General features: G+C 45.9%; 1 protein-coding gene across 1 annotated transcript in view; it reads left to right on the top strand.

Moving 5' to 3' along the window:
- Nucleotides 1–6742: 6742 nt before the first annotated feature.
- The window catches only part of LOC117355020 (zinc finger protein 354A-like), a 52401-nt gene continuing 35705 nt past the window's right edge, over nt 6743–23438 (top strand). Inside the window, exons 1-3 of the mRNA XM_033932967.1 lie at nt 6743–6921; nt 7173–7299; nt 8074–8190. Of these exons, the coding sequence (XP_033788858.1) occupies nt 6898–6921; nt 7173–7299; nt 8074–8190 (268 nt within the window). The 5' untranslated portion in view covers nt 6743–6897. The remainder of the gene's footprint in view (nt 6922–7172; nt 7300–8073; nt 8191–23438) is intronic.

The following is a 23438-nucleotide window of genomic DNA, read 5'->3' as shown; positions in this document are numbered from 1 at the left end:
CTGAGCAATTCTTCAATGGAAATCAAGCAGAAAAATTAACATTCATGGAAGTGAGCCTTGAAGACGTGCACAGGCAGATAGATAAACTAAAAATTGACAAATCCCCAGGTCCGGACGGAATCCATCCAAGGGTTCTGAAGGAACTAAAGGAGGAGATAGCGGAACTACTGCAGCAAATATGCAACTTATCCCTGAAAACAGGCGTGATCCCGGAGGATTGGAAGACGGCCAACGTCACGCCCATCTTTAAAAAGTTTCAAGTTTATTTCTGTTTTTGATTAATCGCCTATTTTAATTTCTAAGCGATGTACAAGGTACAATAAAATACAATAAAGAAACTTAATAAAATAACAATGTTTTTCAATTCTGACTGACATGAGTAATAGGGAGGCGGGTAAAGTTACATTTTTGGGTATGGTGAAAAAAGGGAAGAACAAAAGGAGGGGTATAAAATTTACCAAAGCACATTTCGTAAACAATAATTAATCATCTGTTATTTAGAGATTAAAAGCATCCTTAAATAAGTAGGTTTTTAAAAAGATTTTAAACTTTGCCATATCTTGTTCTGTTCTAATGTACTGGGGGAGAGTATTCCACCATTGTGGCCCCGCGACAGTAAACATGTCAGCCCTACGTGTCCCTATGGTCCTTAATGAAGGAACTGTTAATAAACTTTGCTCAGAAGAACGCAGAGATCGTTGGGTTTTATAAGGGATCAAAGATTTTGATATAAATTGCGGTTCGCTAGAGGAAAGGGTCTTGAAAATTAAAAACATAAGTTTATATAAGATTCTATGGCTAATCGGTAGCCAGTGTGCGTCTATCAATAATGGGGAAACGTGATTGAATTTGTTTGCATTATAAATCAGTTTGATGGCTGTATTCTGGATAATTTGAAGTCTCCTTTTTTCTTTTTGGGTAATGTTTAAAAGTCAAGCATTGCAGTAATCAATTTTAGCTATAATAAAGGAGTGAATCAATATTTTTAAAGATGATGGGTAAAGAAATTTGGCAATTGATCGTATCTGCCGTAGTTTGAAAAAGCAATTTTTAACAATAGAAGAAATATGTGACCCGGGAAACTACAGACCGGTGAGTCTAACCTCGGTTCCGGGGAAAATGGCGGAAGCACTGATAAAAGAAAACATCGATGAACACTTGGAAAGAAACGAACTTCTAATAACCAGCCAACATGGTTTCTGCAGGGGGAGATCATGCCTAACTAACTTACTACACTTCTTCGAAGGAATTAACAAACAGATGGACAGAGGTAATCCCATAGACATCATATATCTTGATTTCTAAAAAGCCTTTGACAAGGTGCCTCATGAACGACTACTCCGGAAACTGAAGAACCATGGGGAGGACGGAGACGTACATAGATGGATCAGAAACTGGTTGGCGGGTAGGAAACAGAGGGTAGGGGTGAAGGGCCACTACTCGGACTGGAAGAGGGTCACGAGTGGTGTTCCTCAGGGCTCGGTGCTCGGGCCGCTGCTATTTAATATATTCATAAATGATCTAGAAACAGGGACGAAGTGTGAGATAATAAAATTTGTAGACGACACCAAACTATTTAGGGGAGCTTGGACTAAAGAGGACTGTGAGGAATTGCAAAGAGACTTGAACAAACTAGGGGATTGGGCGACAAAATGGCAAATGAAGTTCAACGTTGAGAAATGTAAAGTATTGCATGTGGGAAGCAGAAACCCGAGGTATAACTATACGATGGGAGGGATGTTATTGAATGAGAGTACCCAAGAGAGGGACTTGGGGGTAATGGTGGACACTTCAATGAAGCTGACGGCACAGTGCGCAGTGGCCGCCAAGAGAGCAAATAGAATGCTAGGTATAATCAAGAAGGGTATTACAGCCAGGACGAAAGAAGTTTTCCTGCCGCTGTATCGGGCGATGGTGCACCCACAACTGGAATACTGCGTCCAGTTTTGGTCGCCGTACCTTAAGAGGGATATGGCGTTACTCGAGAGAGTTCAGAGAAGAGCGACGCATCTGATAAAAGGGATGGAAAACCTTTCATACACTGAGAGATTGGAGAAACTGGGTCTTTTTTTCCTGGAGAAGAGGAGACTTAGAGGGGATATGATAGAGACTTATAAGATCATGAGGGGCATAGAGAGAGTAGAGAGGGACAGATTCTTCAAACTTTCAAAAAATAAAAGAACAAGAGGGCATTCGGAAAAGTTGAAAGGGGACAGATTCAAAACGAATGCTAGGAAGTTCTTCTTTACCCAACGTGTGGTGGACACCTGGAATGCGCTTCCAGAGGACGTTATAAGGCAGAGTACAGTACTGGGATTTAAGAAAGGATTGGACAATTTCCTGCTGGAAAAGGGAATAGAAGGGTATAAATAGAGGATTACTGCTCAGGTCATGGACCTGTTGGGACGCCACATGAGCGGACTGCTGGGCAAGATGGACCTCAGGCCTGACCTAGCAGAGGCATTGCTTATGTTCTTAAGTTCTTATGTAATCCGTCTAGAACTGCTATTTTAAGGCGGAATAAAATTCACAATTTTTCATCAAGGATTTGATGAAGCTAACAAAGACTTTGTACAGTGTTTACTAGTAACTATGCCTGAGGCATGAGAGATCGATTGAGACATCTATTTAGACAAGTCATCTTACTCAAGAAGTTGGGTTTTCAGCCTACTATAAATAAGAGAAGGGGTGTGGTAGATGGGACTCAGGTAGTTTTTCCAGGCATGAGGACTCTGGAGAGAGACAGTTTGTTCAGTCTTAGCCTCGGTGGCGCCGGAAAAATTCTTAGTCTCACTGAATAGGGGCTACCTATATATATATATATATATATATATATATATATATAGGTATATATATATATATATATAAATACTGAAATAAATCTCTTCTCTGGATACAAGTTTCAAGTTTTATTTTAATTTGATGAATCGCTTAATTTAATTTTTACTAAGCGAGTTACAGCATAAAAAGATAACATTTATTTTAACATAAAATTTTTAAAACAGTAGTTATGACCGACAGACATACAGACCAACCGAAACACTAGGCAAAAAAAGGGCAGAACTACAATTCAGTATTTTCCAGGGTACAGAAAAGAACCATAAACGAGGAAAAAAACATTAGGAGGGGGAAAGTAAAAATATAAAGGGTGAAGTAAAAATTTTTTGAATATAATTTATAGATTAAAGGCGTCTTTAAAAAGAAAGCTGTTTAAATTACTTTTAAAATGACTCTGGTTGGTTTTCTCTCTCAATTGCAGAGGTAAAGTGTTCCAAAGTTGTGGTGCTATTACCAAAAGATATCTTGTCGACGAGTTCCAATAATTTTCAGGGAGGGAACCATTAAGAGTTTTTGGTTGGTGGACCGAAGGTAATGCGACATACTATAAGGGATACAGGGGAGAAGCTTTAGGGTTTCTCTCTTGCAGTGCTGGAGGAAAGGAGAGAAGGGCAGGACTGGAGGGTTTTAGCTCATTTACAATGAAAGCAAAGGAAGAGCTTTTAATAGGACAAAGACCGATGACATCACAAAGGGGAGGGCGGAGCTTCTCACAGAGGGATACGGCTAGATTTGCTAGACTCCACCCCCTCTTGGAAGAGGTGGAGACGACTGTACTTCTACTGTTTTATATAGTTCTGCTAGGCATAGGAAGCAGTGTACACTAGGTCTGCACGGGAACGGGAATCGCAGGAATCCCCCCCTAACCCACAGGACTCCCACGGGGACCCTCCTCTGGCCCACGAGACTCCCACGGGTACCCCCTCTAGCCAATGGGGATGGAAGGCTTTGGAAGCAGAGTTCGTTCATATAATATAATGCAGTGATTCCCAACCCTGTCCTGGAGGAACACCAGGCCAATCGGATTTTCAGGCCAGCCCTAATGAATATGCATGAGAGAGATTTGCATATGATGGAAGTCATAGGCATGCAAATTTGCTTCATTGTATATTCATTAGGGCTAGCCTGAAAACCCAATTGGCCTGGTGTTCCTCCAGGACAGGGTTGGGAACCACTGATATAATGGACACGTCAGCCTTAGTAAAAGAGGGGGTTTATAAGTTAATTACCTGAACAGAAAACAAAAAAAGGGTTCCAAAGAGATTCCACAAGGAAAACAGCAGCGCAAACACAAAAGAAACTGTGGAATTGATGATCCTGTCAGAAGTAATTGCTGCTTTTTATGGGTTTGGGCGGGGATGGAGGTAATTCCTTGCGGGGACGGGTGGGGACGGAGAGGATCCTGGTTGGGATGGGTGGGATTTCTGTCCCCGCGCAACTCTCTAGTGTAATAATAATAATAACTTTATTCTTGTATACCGCCATACCCAGGGAGTTCCAGGGTTCACATCAGTTAATCAAAGTGCACATCATATGCAGCTACTTAGTCTTGTCACAACCTCAGAGAGAACTGACCAAGCAAATCCCACAACTGCTCCTTGGGAGGAGCCAGGGCTGGGGATGGACAGAGAGTTCCTTCTGCTGAGGGAGGCAGAGCTTCCCGCCCTCCCTCCTTAAACTCCTCCAAGAACATTCTGACCAATGAGTGCCAAGAAGAAGCTAAAACCCCTCCTTCTCCCGCCCCAGGAACATTCTGACCAATGAGAGCCAAGAAGAAGCTAAAACCCCTCCTTTTATTTCCGCCCACCCTCTGTGCTATTAGGCGGCACTTCATAACTCCTCTTCCACCCCAGCAACAGTCTGACCAATCAGCACTCAAAGGGGCGGAACCAACAAGAAAAGGCTGCCTCCCTCTGTAGACCGAGTGCTCAGAGTGAAGCGCCGCCAGGCGTAAAGTTCTCCAGAGCAGAGCTTCCTTGGCTCTTTCCCACAGGAACATTCTGACTAGAGAATGACACGGTGAAAAAATTGGTCCCCGTCACCGCCCCGTCCCCGTCTCACCATCCCCGTCACCGCCCCGTCCCCGTCTCACCATCCCCGTCACCGCCCCGTCCCCGTCTCACCATCCTCTTCACCGCCCCGTCACCGCCACTGCCACCCCATTCACCGCCCCGTCACCGCCACTGCAATCCCATTCACTTTTCTTTATTTACGTATAAAGGAAACATTCTTTAAAACTTTAAAACTTTAAAACTTAGTTAAATATTAGTTAATAACTATACAAAAACAAAACACGCTGAGAAAAAATTAATTAATATAAATTCTCAAAACTGACACATTTTGATCACTAAATTTAAAATAGTTATTTTTCATACAGTTTTTCAATCACTAATCTTCCACCACCCCTGGGGCTAGCAATGCAAAAACAAACACGACATGTACTTTAAATGCTTACAATGTTAGCCTATATGGTAAGTAGACGCGGCCGCTGTACCTAATCGCGGCAAAGATCTCCCTGCCGTGATTAGCATAGTGACCGCGGCTACAGCTGCAAGTCTCCCCTCCCCCCAGCGATCACGGCAGGAGGGCACCCAACCCCTCCTGTAGACCCCCCCAACGGCCCTCCCATCAATCGCAGCAGAAGGGTACCCAACCCCTCCTGCCGGTCCTCCCAATGGCCTCCCCTAAGATCGCCGGCAGGAGGGTACCCAACCCCTCCTGCTGGACCCCACCCCCAACGAACCCTCCCACCCCGGAACCCCCTTAGTCTTACTTTCCAAGTTGGACCGGACGGCTCCTCACACGTATGGCCAGCAGGCTTGCCTCCGTCCAAATGAGGCGGGCCCGCCCCTACCCTGCCCAACCCACAGGATCCTAGGGCCTGATTGGTCTAGGCACCTAAAGCCACTCCCGCTATAGGAGGGGCCTTAGGTGCTTGGGCCAATCAGGCCCTAGGATCCTGTGGGTTAGGCAGGGGAGGGGAGGGGCGGGCCCGCCTCATTTGGACGGAGGCAGGCCTGCTGGCCAGACGAGCGAGGAGCTGTCCGGTCCAACTTGGAAAGTAAGACTAAGGGGGTTCCGGGGTGGGAGGGTTCGTTGGGGGGGGGTCCAGCAGGAGGGGTTGGGTACCCTCCTGCCGGCGATCTTAGGGGAGGCCATTGGGAGGACCGGCAGGAGGGGTTGGGTACCCTTCTGCTGCGATTGGCAGGAAGGGTTGATCTGACAAATGAGGAGCACGGTGAAACACAGGTAAATAGCGGTTCCTAGAAGGGGGTACATTGGCCCGCGGGGACAAACCTTTTCACCGTTTCCGCGGTCGGTGAATGGCATTGTCCCCGTCACCGCAGCGACTGCTAGTTTTCTTCCCCGTTTTCGGCGGTGACCCGCGGCTTAAATGCGGTGACCGCGGGTAAACCGCCACCGTGTCATTCTCTAATTCTGACCAATGAGGGCCAGAAGAAGCTAAAACCCCTCCTTTTATTTCCGCCCACCCTCTGTGCTAGTAGGCGGCACTTCATAACTCCTCTTCCACCCCAGCAACTATCTGACCAATCAGCACTCAAAGGGGCGGAACCAACAAGAAAAGGCTGCCTCCCTCTGTAGACCGAGTGTTCAGAGTGAAGCGCCGCCAGGCAGAGCAGAGCTTCCTTGGCTCTTTCCCACAGGAACATTCTGACCAATGAGGGCCAGAAGAAGCTAAAACCTCTCCTTTTACCCGCCCCAGGAACATTCTGACCAATAAGTGCCAAGAAGAAGCTAAAACCCCTCCTTCTCCCCCGCTAGTGGGCGGAACGTCTTAACTCCTCTTCCACCTCGGCACTGACCAATCAGCACTGAAAGGGGCGGGACCAACAAGAAAAGGCTGCCTCCCTCTGTAAACCGAGCTCAGAGTGAAGCTCGGCATCTCTTTTGTGATGTCATCAGCCTGTGCCCAACAGGAAACGAGTCTTTTCTACTTCCTGTAATTCCGGCTTCAAGTCTCAGCTTCTGCCCTTTTGTTCTTTCTCGCAAAAGTGTAAGAGACAAACCCTGGGCCACCTTCATTTCTGATCCTGGGAAATGGCTGCAGGAGCTTCTGCCCAGGTGGGTCTTGTTGAAAGGAGAGAGATTTGGGCTGGGACAAACCCAGAAACCCTTCCCTCTGCCCTGAGAGGTCTCCCAAAACATCACCCTCTGCCTCACTGAACCCCAGCACTGGCAGCTCTTCTAAAACAGAACTAGTCTGGAACTGTGTGTTATGTATATACAGTAAATTTTCCTCTTCCCCTTTGAGCATCAGCCCTTCCTGGAAGAGTTGCAGAAAACGCTGAATGTGTTTCTGGTTTCTCTTTCAGATGCAGGTGACATTTGAGGAGATCGCTGTCTCTTTCTCCCAGGAGGAGTGGGAGTATTTAGATGAAGAGCAGAAGAAGCTCTACAGGGAGGTGATGAGGGAGAATTATCAGATCCTGATCTCTCTGGGTAAGGGAAAAACTTAACATATTTATTAGCAGTAGTGGGGGGGAGGGCGGATTAAAAGAGTACAAGCTTCAGGCCTGCGGAGGTCAGGGGGACCCAGCCAACCTACTCCAAATGAAAAAAGACAGCTGTATGAAGCCTGAAGGAAATGTTCCTAGTAACCAGCAGTCAATGGATAAATCTGGCAACAGTAAGAACGATTCTACCACAAGTAAACTACAGCAAGCAACACACAGGGACAAACCTACCCAAAGAGGCAGCGTCCATTGACGACAATAGTGGGTGCCACAAGAGGCCTGTAACATACTCGAGAACAATAAAAAAAAGTCATTTTAATTTAATCATGAAGTTATGAGTGTTGGACAGACTGGATGGGCCATGCATGTCTTTACCTGCCGTCATTTACTATGTTAACTACGTTAAAATGGAAAAGAACTTCGTACTGTACTAGTTAAAGATAATCTCTGAAATGCAGATTCTTTGCTGGAAAGTTTTCTCTGGAGAGAGATGTGGGGAAATGATTTTAGCTTCCTGCCCCTTCTCTGAGCTCACATCAGTCTGAACATGCTGTCTGTGTTTATTTCACCTTATTCCAGCTGTTTTAGGTATGAACAAGGAGACCTGCATATTGTATAAGGTTTAAAGAAGTTTACATATATTGAAGAGAAGGTGATAATATTGCAATCTTTAGAGTGGGGATTAGACTTTAAAGGTAAATAAAGAGGGTTTATGTTACTTTTTAAGAAAAAATTAACACGCTTTTATTACCCCTAACAGCAGGTTCTCCCACCTTCACCCCTAAGATCATATCCTACATTGAACGAGGAGAAGAGCCGTACATCAGGGATGAACCAGTATCGGAGGAAAGAGAAACTGAGAAAAGTATCTGCTCGGGTGAGTGCAGTAATAAGAGGGACTGGTAAAACACCTTCTGTAGGGTGACTGCTGGGGGGGGGGTTGGTTCTACCCCTTTGTACTTGAGGATCAGTCATTTGGTCTGTAACGAAGGCTTAATCAGTGGGCCACACAGTCTTAGCTCTGGAGAGGTGGAGGAAACTGTGTGTGTTAGTCATTTATTTAGCCTCCCAAAGGAGCCCAGAACAGAGTACATTCACAGTATAATAAACAGGACAAACTTGGTGGACAGAGAGGTATAAATTTTAGCTTTTACAGTATAGTCATAACATACAGATTTGGAAATATAGACTTAGTGGACATAGGGTGTTTTAAAATTGCAGCATTTTCTGAAAAGACATAGCCTATGGTGGTTTAAGTTACATCATTTTCCATATGGACATAGCCTAACATAAAGGTAAAATAGCTTTGTCAGTTTGTGCATCATTGAAGTATGGTGGGTTTTTGGTGGAAGGTGGGTTTTGTGGTGCCAGATCCTGGGCTGTGACTGTTGTGAGCTTCTGCAAGGGAAGGTCGTGTCTCACGAACTTGCTGTACTTCTTTGAGGGAATAAACAGCCAGATGGATAAGGGGGAATCCATAGACATCATTTACCTTGAGTTCCAAAAAGCCTTCGACAAGGTACCTCACGAACGGCTACTAAAAAAGATGTGGAACCACGGGGTGCAAGGCGATATCTACCGATGGATCAAACACTGGTTGGCAGGCAGGAAACAGAGGGTTGGAGTAAAGGGCCAATACTCAGACTGGCAATGAGTCACGAGCGGAGTTCCACAGGGGTCGGTGCTGGGACTTCTACTGTTCAATATATTTATTAACGATCTGGAGACGGAGACAAAATATGAGGTTATCAAATTTGCTGATGACACCAAACTCTGCAGCAGGGTCAGAAACACGGAAGACTGTGAAGCCCTGCAAAGGGACCTAACGAGACTGGAAGACTGGGCAAAAAAGTGGCAAATGAGTTTTAACGTAGAGAAATGCAAAGTCATGCATGTAGGGAAAAAGAACCCGATGTTCAGCTACAAAATGAGGGGAACACTGCTAGGGGTGAGTAACCTTGAAAGGGACCTGGGGGTGATGGTCGACACATCACTGAAACCATCGGCGCAGTGTGCGACAGCCTCAAAGAAAGCAAACAGAATGCTGGGCATCATCAAAAAGGGTATCACAACCAGGACGAAGGAAGTCATCATGCCGTTGTATCGCGCAGTGGTGCGCCCGCACCTGGAGTACTATGTCCAGTACTGGTCACCGTACCTCAAGAAGGACATGGCGGTACTCGAGGGAGTGCAGAGGAGGGCGACTAAACTGATAAAAGGTATGGAAAATTTCTCATACGCTGACAGGTTAAAAATGCTGGAGCTGTTCTCCCTGGAGAAGAGGAGACTTAGAGGGGACATGATAACATAAGAACATAAGCAGTGCCTCCGCCGGGTCAGACCATAGGTCCATCCTGCCCAGTGGGGAGCCACAAGCACTAGGGGTCACTCAGAGAAATTGAAAGGGGACAGGTTTAGAACAATTGCTAGAAAGTTCTTTTTTACCCAGAGGGTGGTGGACACATGGAACAAGCTTCCGGAGGAGGTGATAAGCCAGAACTCTGTACAGGGGTTCAAGGAAGGTTGAATAGGTTCCTGGAGGATAAGGGGATAGAGGGGTACATATAGAACTTGAGGTAGGTTATAGAAGTGGTCAGAAACCACTTCACAGGTCACGGACCTGATGGGCCACCGCGGGAGCGGACTACTGGGCGGGATGGACCTCTGGTCTGACCCAGTGGAGGCAACTTTTTATGTTCTTATGCTTTGTACTGGGTCTGTGTGCAGAAGCCTGGGAAGCAGCAGGGTCTCTGCATGTTGTCCAGCTGGCGGTCATAAATGCAATCACCTCAATGTGTCACTTTAACACATCATTTAGCTATTCTGTAAGTTAAGATTGTAAGTGCACCCAGTCCATGTCCCTCCCCAGGGAACACCTCCTTTGCACTTATGTGCTACTGGGCGTGTACTTTATAGACTACCACTGAGTTCTTCAAGCACTTAATGCACATAAGCACACACTTGCCCACATTAGGCCTAGTGCTTTGTATATTTAAGTTTTCATTTAGTGCTTAAATAACATAATATAATCCATTTATTTAATCGCAATACCTTTCAGTTCTATGCACCAGCACCTTGGAGTTGTTAGATAAATCCTTCGACTCCGACTCCTCAGTTTCTGATACCTATGACTCCGACTCCAGGTACCCAAAATTGTCTCAGACTCCACAGCCCTGGTTTTATCTATATCTAATCTAATCTAATCCTTAGGTTTGTATATAGAAACATAGAAACATAGAAAGGTGACGGCAGAAAAGGGCTACAGCCCATCAAGTCTGCCCACTCTACTGACCCACCCCATTAAGTCTGAGTGCTGCTCGACCCACGTAGGGATCCCACGTGGATGTCCCATTTATTCTTAAAGTCGAGCACGCTTGTGGCCTTGATTACCTGCGTCGGAAGTTGGTTCCAGTGATCTACCACTCTTTCTGTGAAGAAATACTTCCTGATGTCACCTCTAAATTTCCCTCCCCTGAGTTTGAGCGGGTGCCCCCTTGTGACCGAGGGTCCCTTGGGAAGGAATATATCGTTTTCTACCTCGACACGACCTGTGACGTACTTAAAAGTCTCAATCATGTCACCCCTTTCCCTGCGCTCCTCTAGAGAGTACAGCTGCAATTTGCCCAGTCTTTCCTCGTATGAGAGACCCTTGAGTCCAGAGACCTTCCTAGTGGCCATTCGCTGGACCGACTCAGCTCGAAGCACATCTTTACGGTAATGTGGCCTCCAGAATTGCACACAGTACTCTAGATGAGGTCTCACCATGGTTCTATACAGTGGCATTATGACTTCAGGTTTGCGGCTGACGAAGCTTCTATTGATACATCCCATCATTTGCCTCGCCTTGGATGAGGCCTTCTCCACTTGTTTGGCAGCCTTCATGTCTGCACTGATGATCACTCCCAAGTCCCGTTCCTCTGAAGTCCTAGCTAGTGTTTCTCCATTCAAGGTGTATGTTCTGCATGGATTTCTACTGCCGAGATGCATGACCTTACACTTCTTAGCGTTGAAGCCCAGCTGCCATGTCGTGGACCATTTTTCCAACTTGATCAGATCCTGCGTCATACCATCCGTGGGATTGCTTCCACCCACTATATTACACAGTTTGGCGTCGTCGGCGAACAGCGCTACTTTACCCTGAAGCCCTTGGGTCAAGTCCCTTATGAATATGTTAAAAAGGGATGGTCCCAGGACTGAGCCCTGAGGCACACCGCTAGTCACCTCCGATGTCTCAGAGAGGGTGCCATTGACCACCACTTTCTGAAGTCTTCCACTCAGCCAATCGTTGACCCACGCCGTTAGTTTCTCACCTAACCCCATCGATTTCATCTTGTTTAATAGTCTACGGTGTGGGACACTGTCAAAAGCTTTACTGAAATCCAAGTATACTATGTCCAGAGACTCTCCCGAGTCCAGCTTTCCTGTCACCCAATCAAAGAAGCTGATGAGATTGGACTGGCATGACCTGCCCCTAGTGAATCCATGTTGACAGGGATCCCTCAGATTCCCCTCATCCAATATCGTGTCTAATTTCTCTTTAAGTAGAGTTTCCATGAGTTTACACACTATTGATGTGAGACTTACTGGTCTGTAATTTGCGGCCTCCGCTCTGCAACCCTTTTTGTGCAGAGGAACCACGTTGGCAGTTTTCCAGTCCGTATACCGCATCATCTCCACATTTGTAGAGCTCGACGCGGTTTACAGTAATAGGAAGGAACTACAACAGAGGGTTAGAGGTAGAAGTGTGAAGAAAATTTAGAGGACTTGGGATGCCAAGATATAAGAGTTTCCTTGATACCTAAGTTGGAGGGAGACTTACATTTTTTGAGAAAAGCCAGGTTTTCAGAGGTTTGCGGAAAACTTGGAGAGAGCTCAAGCTCCGAAGAGGGGAGGTAAGGTTGTTCCAGAGCTCAGTGATTTTGAAATCAGAGATGTGGAGTCGGTAGTTGTAAGAAGGAAATTTATATTCGCGGTTAAGGGCAGGGAGGTTTGTCAGACCGGGGCTGTTGTCGGTCGGTCGGTCGGTCGGGAAAGCGCCACAAAAGTAAGGGGTCCTGGCCGGCTGTGCTGCACTCGGGGTGGGAGAGAAGGAGGGGGGAGAAGGACGCTGATAGCACTGGGGAAGACAAAAGGGTGGAGAAGGACGCTGAAAGGCCAAGGGTAAGACCGGGGGGGGGGGGGAAGGACACTGAAAGCACTTGTGGAAAACAGAAGGGAGAGAAGGACGCTAAAAGGCCATGGGGAAGACGGGGGGGGGGGGAAGACACTGAAAGCATTTGTTGAAGACAGAAGGGGGAGAAGGACGCTGAAAGGACATGGGGAAGACAGGGGGAGAAGGACACTGAAAGGACATGGGGAAGATGGGGGGGGGAGAAGGACGCTGAAAGGAAATGGGAAAGAGAGAGTGGGGAGAAGACGCTGGCAGGGAAGAAGACAGAGATGCCAGACTATGGAGGGAGCGGAGGGAAGAAGATAGGTGCCAGACCAATTTGGAAGGGGGGAGAAAGGGAGAGGCACAGTAATAGAGCAAATGGAAGACGCAGAAGGAAGAGAGACAGTGGATGGAAGGAACTGAATGAGAACATGAGGAAAGCAGAAACCAGGCAACAAAGGTAGGAAAATAATTCTATATCTTTTTTTTTTTTTTTTTTGCTTCAGGATAAAGTAGTATATTAGTTGTGCTGATAAAAATTTATAAACAAAAGAGGCTCTGGTAGAAACCCGTTTACAAAGTATGTATTCTTCCCAATTAATATTTCCAAATTAATAAATTATTTTTGCTTATTTGTAAATGGGTTTCTACCAGAGCCTTTAATTCAGTAGCATAATTAAATGAAATAACTATTTCTGAAGTTTATAGGGACAGGCGGGGACGGAGGGGATTCCTCACGGGGACGGACGGGGACGGGTGGGGACGGAGGGATTCCTCACGGGGACGGGTGGGATTCCTCACGGGGACGGGTGGGGACGGGTGGGATTTCTGTCCCCGCGCAACTCTCTACTCTGTACCTCTGTGAATGAATCACAAAAAATTGCACCCTCCTAAATACAGGACAGAAAAGTCACCTTTCTTTACAAAAAGGGAGAAAAGACCTCAGTGTCTAATAGGGGCTCTTTAAGCTTCCCATATAGACAGGCTAGTTTTAAACAGAATTTAATCCTAGCAGACACATCCTTGGTCAGAAAAACTCCCAATTAGTAAGTGAACCTCTATTCTAATTTTCTAATAGTTTTATATATTTTCTTATAGTTTTATATATTTTTTTAAAACTTTTCTTCAAACAACAATTATCAAAAATAGAAGTCACTTATCTGAGCACTTCGATATTCAGGTGTAGTCCTGGAGTAAAGCAAGCAGGAAAACTGCTCTATGGAAAAAAGCTATCAGTCAAAACATTCTTCCAAAATATCCAACAGGGGCCCCTGTTTCGCAACAAAATGCTTCGTCAGGGATTTGCTGTAAAACATGAAAGACACATTGTAGAAAGTTTTCAAAGAACTTGAGAAAACAAGCAGAAAAAGGATAGCTATACCCACAGCGATCACACACCCGCTTCCACTCCTGTCATGAAAATGGCCCCTCAGCGTTCTCCTTAAATAGGCACCTCCCAGTGACACCACGTCAAAGTGTGATGACATCATCTTTATGCAAATAATGCAAAAAACGTGGTGACATCATATTACTGCAATTCTTATTGTTCTCATTGCAGACTATCAAAACCAGGCTTTCCAATCCACCCCACTATTCAAACCCATAGGGGTAAAAGATTGCAAAGAAAATATCCAGCGTTGTTCCCTTTTCAATAAAACTTGTTTAAAATCACCACCCCGTGCAGACGGTGACACTCTCTCCAAAACCCAGCAGCGCAAATCTTCAAAAACATGTTTACAGTCCATACAGTGCTGTACCATGGGAGCCTCAAGCCTTTCTCGTGCAAGGCACGAGCGATGTTCAATAAGGCGTGTTTTCAAAGCCCTTGAAGTCTGACCCACATACAATTGCTGACACGGGCACTTGATAATATATATAACTCCACTGGTGGCACAATCAGAGAAATGATGTAGATAATACACTTTACGATCTGCTGGATTCACAAAGGATGTGCACACCTCCATAATATCACAGACAGATATCATGTCCCACTTTGAAACTGAATTTGTGTATTCATCTAACTGGTTCCTCCATACCAAGTTATGGTGCCGGTATATTGACGATATCTTTATGCTGTGGGAGGGAACAGTTGAAGATCTTATGGATGCTGTGGATGAGTTGAACCGGTATACACAGACTATCAAATTTACATGCTCTTTTGATTTGAAGCAAATTGCATTCCTGGATGTCCTAGTAGAAATTAGAGATTCTAACTTTTTTACTACTGTCTATTGTAAAGCTACAGACAGAAATACTTTTCTACACTATTCGAGTTCCCATCCCACACATTTAAAAGAAAGTTTACCCCATTCTCAATTTTTGAGGTATAGACGAATCTGTTCGACTAAGGATGAATTCAAGTGCCAGTCAGTGGTGTTAAAACAAAAACTATATGCCAGAGGGTACTCTGAGAAATGTGTGAAGAATGCCTATACTAGGGCACTATATAATCCAAGAGAACGTCTGTTAGAATACTCTAAATCTAAAGATCTGGACTCTAAGATTACCTGTGTACTACCCTATTCCCAGCAGGGGAGTGCATATGGTCGCAGTTTGAAGAAATATTGGGAGTGCTTGTCAGTGCACCCCTGTTTTCGTGACTGTACTATGATGTTTTCTTACTCACGAAACAAATCCATCCAAGAGGAGCTTTGTCCCACGAGTAGTGTGGCAATTGTACCTGTAAATGAATGCATGAATGGGAGTATGGACATTGGACATGATAAATGTGGACATTGCTCTGTCTGTGATATTATGGAGGTGTGCACATCCTTTGTGAATCCAGCAGATCGTAAAGTGTATTATCTACATCATTTCTCTGATTGTGCCACCAGTGGAGTTATATATATTATCAAGTGCCCGTGTCAGCAATTGTATGTGGGTCAGACTTCAAGGGCTTTGAAAACACGCCTTATTGAACATCGCTCGTGCCTTGCACGAGAAAGGCTTGAGGCTCCCATGGTACAGCACTGTATGGACTGTAAACATGTTTTTGAAGATTTGCGCTGCTGGGTTTTGGAGAGAGTGTCACCGTCTGCACGGGGTGGTGATTTTAAACAAGTTTTATTGAAAAGGGAACAACGCTGGATATTTTCTTTGCAAACTTTTACCCCTATGGGTTTGAATAGTGGGGTGGATTGGAAAGCCTGGTTTTGATAGTCTGCAATGAGAACAATAAGAATTGCAGTAATATGATGTCACCACGTTTTTTGCATTATTTGCATAAAGATGATGTCATCACACTTTGACGTGGTGTCACTGGGAGGTGCCTATTTAAGGAGAACGCTGAGGGGCCATTTTCATGACAGGAGTGGAAGCGGGTGTGTGCTCGCTGTGGGTATAGCTATCCTTTTTCTGCTTGTTTTCTCAAGTTCTTTGAAAACTTTCTACAATGTGTCTTTCATGTTTTACAGCAAATCCCTGACGAAGCATTTTGTTGCGAAACAGGGGCCCCTGTTGGATATTTTGGAAGAATGTTTTGACTGATAGCTTTTTTCCATAGAGCAGTTTTTCCTGCTTGCTTTACTCCAGGACTACACCTGAATATCGAAGTGCTCAGATAAGTGACTTCTATTTTTGATAATTGTTGTTTGAAGAAAAGTTTTAAAAAAATATATAAAACTATAAGAAAATATATAAAACTATTAGAAAATTAGAATAGAGGTTCACTTACTAATTGGGAGTTTTTCTGACCAAGGATGTGTCTGCTAGGATTAAATTCTGTTTAAAACTAGCCTGTCTATATGGGAAGCTTAAAGAGCCCCTATTAGACACTGAGGTCTTTTCTCCCTTTTTGTAAAGAAAGGTGACTTTTCTGTCCTGTATTTAGGAGGGTGCAATTTTTTGTGATTTATTTTGGGCATCCTTTTCTTGATTTTTTGGATACCTCTGTGAATGAATACATTTCCAAAGCAGAAGTCATGAAAGAGAGATTTCGGGAGAAAGGATATCCTGTTACAGTCATTCATAAAGCTTATAAGAGGGAGTTATATGCCAATCGCTCATTACTACTTGAGTCTCGTCCGAAGTCTGAAGAACAATCCTTGGTATGCGTTTTACCTTATTCACATCTTGCGTTTCAAATTAAGCACATCATTAAACGACACTGGCACATCATGCAATACCATCAAGAGTTTCAAGATCTCCCCCGCTTTGCATTTTCCAAGAATCAGAATTTAAAGCAAAAACTGGTTCACTCACAATTCATTAATAAAACTAATGATGCCCTAGGCACCACGGGGGGGGGGGGGGGCATAGCCCGTGTGGGCGCTGTAAAATGTGCCAGTACAGTGTGACTCTGCAACAGATGCATATTAACATAAAGAGGAGACATTCTCTCCCGATCTCGGACTGTAACCCTAAACAAGTAGTATATATACAGTGGTGCCTCACACAACGAACTTAATCCGTTCCAGGAGCAAGTTTGTTATGTGAAACGTTCGTTGTGTGAAACGCGTTTTCCCATAAGAATACATGTAAAACAAAATAATTCGTTCTGCAGCCCTGTTTTCCCATAAGAATACATGTAAAACAAAATAATTCGTTCTGCAGCCCTGTTTTCCCATAAGAATACATGTAAAACAAAATAATTCGTTCTGCAGCCCTACATTTCCCTCCCTCCACCTCACCTTATATGCAGAGTTTGCCAGCTTTCTTTTTCACCCAGCCGCACGCTTTCAAAAAGCTGTGCACGCGCAGCTGCTGGAGTTGATCAATGTTCTCCTCCTGCAACTTCCGGTTTCCGGTTGCGTCAGAGGAGAAGATTGAACAACAGAGCATGCGCGCATGTGCTGCTCTTTGAAAGTGTGTGGCTGGCCGAAAAAGAAAGCCGGAAAACTCGGCATCTAAGGTAAGGTGGAGGGTGCTGCTGTTCCCGGCTCACATTAGGAAGCGGCGAGAGTAGTTCCGCCCCCCCCCCCCGGGCCCCTCGGGCGACTTCGTTGTGTGAAACGAAGTTCGTTATAGGGAGCAAGACAAAAAGTTCGTTATGCGCAGCGTTCACTGTGCGAGGCGTCCGTTATGCGAGGCACCACTGTAATACAATGCCCCTGTGGCTTATTCTATGTAGGGTGCACTATTCGTAGTGTTAAGATCAGGATAGGTGAACACGTCGGTAGGATTAGATCCAGTATACAAGAAGCCCCTTTAGTTCAACATTGGCTTCAATTTCAGCATGAACCGTCTGATTTGAGATTCTCAGTAATAGATACTATATCCACTACGAGGGGCGGTGATGTGGCTAAGCTCCTCTGGAGGAAAGAGCAAAAGTGGATATATGAGCTGAATACACTATACCCGCACGGGTTGAATAATGAAATAGAATGGGTTGCCTTCCTTTAACTTTTAGTCTTCATTCATTCATTTAATTTTTTCAATTTCAATGTACTTTATCCATAACAGACAGTGGCTCATTTACATTAGAATTTTTCTTCGTGTGATGACGTCATCACGTCGTCGCACGGAGTTCTCCCTCCCCCTCCTGTATCAGGTTAAATTTGGCGGGACTGGCAGCGTCCTCCGTTGTTTGGAACATTCAAATACATCTTACAAACGGTATGTTATAGCTTTTTTCTGTGCCTCCTTTTGCCCTAATAGCCAGTAAGATGTGACTTTCTCATAGCACAGCTAGTCTACGGTACTGTCTGTGCCATGTGTTGATAGTTTTTTTGTATTTTAGATCATCTCATGGAAATGTATTACAGCTTACAGCGTGTCTTAAAGATTGTTTTTGGGTCTCCTGAAGCAGACCACGAAACGGGGCCACGTTGAGACCCCTAAAAAGTTTATCTCTACAAGATAAGTGCCTCAATATTCCAGTGAGATTCATTGTATTTAAGAGACTCAGAATTTACATGGATCAAGTTTAAAAAGCATCCAGATAACAATTTTTACGATTTTGACTAGTTCTCAGAGAGTGATTATTTGAACAACATATGCAATGACTGGACGGTAAACTCTAACCCTAAGAGAGGGTTTTCACCCCCTCTTCAGAGTTTCACTTTTCTAAGCATACCTTATAAGTGATTTTCACTCTCTCTGCACTGGTTTATATTACAGTCAGGTCTTGTTTAGATTTCAACCACATCAAGATCGGCATTCATTATTTCGGTCTCTAATTCTAGAATCTTATTGCCTAAACTGTGCATTAACATACATAGCCCTCCATACCCCGTGATTGCTAAGTCCCTGTGGGGAGTTTTCCACCTGGGGTAGTGTGACTCCTAGAGAATTGTTTGCAATGGGAGCACTTACTTTGGACTTAGAATCGGAGTTTCGACTCACCTCATCAGGATCGTTCCTTACTGCACTTGTATCTGAGTGGGTACCCTCCCCCGACTTACCTAGTTTGAAGCCCTACGAAGCAGGCGGGCTAGTCGGTGTCCAAAGACGTACTTACCCCTGCTGGTCAGATGGAGTCCGTCTGGTCCCTGAAGTCCTTGCAACACCTCTCCATGGTTCAGGAATCCGAAGTTCATTTCCCGGCACCATCCTTGAAGCCACTCGTTAGTCCTCAGTATACGCTCATCCCTGGCACTTCCTTTGCCTCTAACTGGGAGGATCGAGGAGAAGACCACCTGTGCTCCTGTCTGCTTCAGCCTCTCATCCAGGGCTCCAAAGTCTCTAGTTATGTTCTCCGGGGTGTTCTTAGCAGTGTCGTTTGTGCCAATGTGGATGAGGGCCATGGGGAAGTGATCTTGGGGCTTGAGAAGCCTATCAAGACAGGCGGTGACATCTCGGACCCTGGCTCCAGGCAGACAGCAAACCTCCCTTGACTGCATATCTGGTCTGCAGATTGGTCCCTCGGTGCCCCTCAGCATAGAGTCCCCAATGACTATTACTCTGCGCTTCTTTGGGGGGAGCCAATCAATTGTCCCCGGAGTTGGAGCCGTGCGCTGGATTACCTCCTGCTCCTTGTCGGCATCCTCCTGCTCCTTGTCGACATCTTCTACCTGTAGGATCTGGAATCTGTTCCTCAGGGTGAGTTGTGAGGTGGATGTAAAGCTGCCCTGTTGGTGAGAAAAAGAAGAAGAGGGTGAAGAGATTGAAAGAGGGGGGTTGGATCTCCGGTGTTTGCCCGTGGAGGAGGTCACCAGCTGCCAGGAGTCGGCGTCTCCAGCCCTCTCCTGTACCCCAATTGTTGGTTTCAAAGCTGGTGATTTGGGTGTCTCGAGGGAGGACATGTCTTGGGCCAGCTCGGTGATTTGGGACAGCTCCTGGGCGACTCCATCAATGTAGGCCTCATCCTCTCGGATGCTTCTCAGGCGTTTCACCTCCTCCCTGAGACTCCTAAGTTCCTGCATGATGTCTCCGTCTAGCTGGTCGACCTCCTCTGTCTGTGTAGAGACTGTGGAGAACAGGGGGGGAGGGGGATGATCTCAATCTGCACGGAGACCTCTGTCCACAGTCCTGGGTCCTCCTTCTTCTGCACGCATACCGTGGTCGCCCCCTGGGTCCCGCCAGTTACCGGACAGTTGGTCTTGATTGCAGACATGGCGCTTCTTGTTCTCCCTGCCATAACCAAGTTGTAGCTGAGGTCTGCCTGATAGTGAGTAAGTTAGAGAGTTAAAAGAAATATTTGTCTGCGAGTCAGAGTGAGAGTTTGAAAGATTAGGGTATTTGAGAGGGTGTCTGCCTGTGGGTTAGGGTGAAAGTGTAGAATAAAGTTTAAAGAATAGGGTAAAGATTAGGCTCTTCTTAAGGCTCGTCGCAAAGGCGCTCTCGACAGCTGCGCGCCGTTGGCTCGTCCCCTTTTATGGGGGGAGTTTGGCTGGTGATGTCGGGGGTGGGCGGAGTTAGCTTTCGCCTCTTCCCCTGCTAGCACCGCTTCTCTGCTCCTCTCTCCGCTCCTTCCTGCTAGCACACTCTCTGCTCCGCTCACTGTTCTGCCATGTGCTCAGGACTGTTCTACCATGTGCTCAGGACTAGGCACAGCTCCTACAGTCTCCCTTCGGCTGGCTTCATGTTACTTATCCACAGCGGGCAGAATATTGTCTTCTTCATGCTTGACCTCCGGGTGTTCCCCAGAAGGTTCACAGATTTGCTATTTCATTTTTTGTAGCGGCTAAGGTGGTGGTTACTCGTCATTGAGAAAAAAGCCTCTGTTCCCTCTATTGAGGAAGTATTGGTGAAACTGAAGTAAATGTGCTTGATGTCTCAGCTTACTGCTTTTAAGATGGGTGTTTTGTTTTGTTTCATAAAATTTGGGACTCTTATTTAATTTGGCGTGGCAATGCAGCTTAATCTGTTTGTATGCACATATGAGAGGTTTTTTATTTTTATTTTGAGCCATGAACGGGAGAGGGTGGTTTGGTTTGTCTGGCCTTTTTTTCCTTTTTTTGGGAGTATATATGTTGTTACTATCTTTCAGAATTCCTGATTAGCTTTGGCTCTTCCCATCTGTATTATGGGTTTGTAGCCAGTTGTTGCTCTGTACTCTGTTTTCTTGCCTATCCTCTATAATAAAATCCTAAGCGCGCATGCGCACATAGGACGGCGTGTTCCCTGACAGCATGATGTGTCCCTCCGTGCTGAATTCCATTTTCGAACACGGAGGTAGGGAACACCCCGGTGACTCCCCCCTCCCGCCCTCATTCACCAATCGCTCCGCCGCTGCTACTCCTCTTCAAAGCAGCCTGATGAGGATCACGGCCGGCTGTAGTGAACCTCGCAGGCCACTTTCCACCTTGGTAGCATGTTCCCTCTGACGTATAGGATCGAATCAGACGGAATGTGCTACCGAGGTGGAGATCAGCCTGTGAGGTTCGCTACAGCCGGCCGTGATCCTCAGCAGGCTGCTTTGAAGAAGAGCAGCAATGGCGGCAGCAGTTCGTGCCGGTAGTCCAGAAGATACCAGGAAGCCGGATGCTGGACAGGGGGAGCAGGTAAGGAGTGCTGCTGGACAGGGGGAGCAGGGAAGAGGGACAGGGAGGAGCAGATAAGGAGTGCTGCTGGACAGGGGGAACAGGGAAGAGGTGCTGCTGGACCGGGGGGAGGTAACAGGAAGAGAGAAGGCCTACTGATCGACAGGCAGAGCAGGGAATAGCTGCTGCTGGACAGGGGGAGGTAACAGGAAGGGAGAAGGCCTACTGCTGGACAGGGGGAGCAGGGAAGAAGTGCTGCTGGACAGGGGGGTAGGTAACAGGAAGGGAGAAGGCCTACTGATCGACAGTGGGAGCAGAGAATAGCTGCTGCTGGACAGGGGGAGGTAACAGGAAGGGAGAAGGTCTATTGCTGGACAGGGGGAGCAGGGAAGAAGTGCTGCTGGACAGGGGGAGGCAACAGGAAGGGAGAAAGCCTACTGCTGGACAGGGGGAGCAGGGAAGAGGTGTGCTGGACAGGGAGGAGGTAACAGGAAGGGAGAAGGGCTGCTGCTGGACAGGGGCAGGAGGCAAGAGGTGGTGGTGGACAGCCGAGGAAAGAGAGAGACAGAAAGAAGGCAAGAAAGAGAGACAGAAAGCGGCTAAGGAGATAGAGAGAAAGAAAGACACACACATCTATTCTATCACCTGTTAATGTAATGGACTTAAAGACTAGTTTCAAAATAAATAAATAATTAAAAACCCAACTTACAGGGATGGAGTCCTCAGACCTTAATAATCCTATTTCAAGTCTTTATTTTTGTGCTGGTTGGGAGGCTGAAGAGGGCCCTTTCACCACCTGCTACGTAGTACGTGATTGAGGGGTGGGAACATGGTGCTTAGCCCCTCTACAGTCTTCTAGATTTGAAGAAAGGCATAGGATCTCATTGGGGGAAGGAAACACCTTCTGGAACCATGGGACAGCGGTCCTGCGCCCTCTATGGGTGTTGATGCTTCATAGCCCAAAAAAAGATGATTACTCTGTCCTAAGAGGGTAGGAGAGTTGCTTACTTAAGCCTTTACTCCAGAGTTCATTCATCTCCTCTGGCATACTTATGCACAAGGCAGAACTCCGTCTGTTAGGCCCACTGGTGAGCAGACCAGTGCAAAGTCACCTCAATGTTCAGAGTACTCCTTCCCTGAGAGCAGAGGCTATTCTGGAGTTCGATGGTCCATCAGACAGGGACTTGGAGGAAGAGGGGTCAGATTTAATTCCCTTATTGTCCCAAAGTGAGGTTTCCCTAGAGCAGGGGTGTCAAAGTCCCTCCTCGAGGGCAGCAATCCAGTCGGGTTTTCAGGATTTCCCCAATGAATATGCATGAGATCTATTAGCATACAATGAAAGCAGTGCATGCAAATAGATCTCATGCATATTCACTGGGGAAATTCTGAAAACCCGACTGGATTGCGGCCCTCTAGGAGGGACTTTGACATCCCTGCCCTAGAGGGACAGGCAGCCTCTCATTTGGAGGACCAGGAGAAAATATCAGCAATAGATCAGGGAGAGGATTCTTCCCACTCACCAACAATGATGGAAGCCTTGAAAAGTACGGAAGTCAAATGTTAGATTCAGGCGATTGAAGCTGATAAAAAGAGAAAAGACAATAGATTGTAAAGATTTTTCAACACCTGACGAAGCAAACAGTAGCGAAACGGCTGAGCACCAATCGGGTGATAGCTTAGTATTGATATTACGGTCTAGGTAGAATCTAATCAGCATTATTCTAAAATAGCCTGTGTTGGGTTCAATGTGAACTAGTGATGATATTCATACCCCAGTAAAAGCACCGGAAGGTGGAGGGTGTTTGGAGAATTCCTGGCCACCCTGGATTTGACAGAAGCTTACCTTCACATTCCAATCTTCCCAAAACACAGAAAGTTCCTGAGGTTCCATGTGTTGGAGAATCACTATCAATTTTTAACGCTGGCAACAGCAACCCGGGCTTTCACCATAGTTCTGGTGGTAGTGGCTGCTCATCTTCGCAGAGTGAATTAGCAAGTGCAGCCGTACTTGGACAATTGGCTCATCAGGAGAAAAAGCAGTCGCGGATAAAAATTGTATACCTCTAATTGTGCATGATATGGGTGAGCTGTTGGCGAATGATGCCTCTATCC

Source organism: Geotrypetes seraphini, chromosome 2, assembly GCF_902459505.1.
Source record: "Geotrypetes seraphini chromosome 2, aGeoSer1.1, whole genome shotgun sequence".
NCBI classification, from domain to species: domain Eukaryota; kingdom Metazoa; phylum Chordata; class Amphibia; order Gymnophiona; family Dermophiidae; genus Geotrypetes; species Geotrypetes seraphini.
The sequence above is the reverse complement of the archived record's forward strand: the minus strand, read 5'-3'. Positions and strand labels throughout refer to the sequence as shown.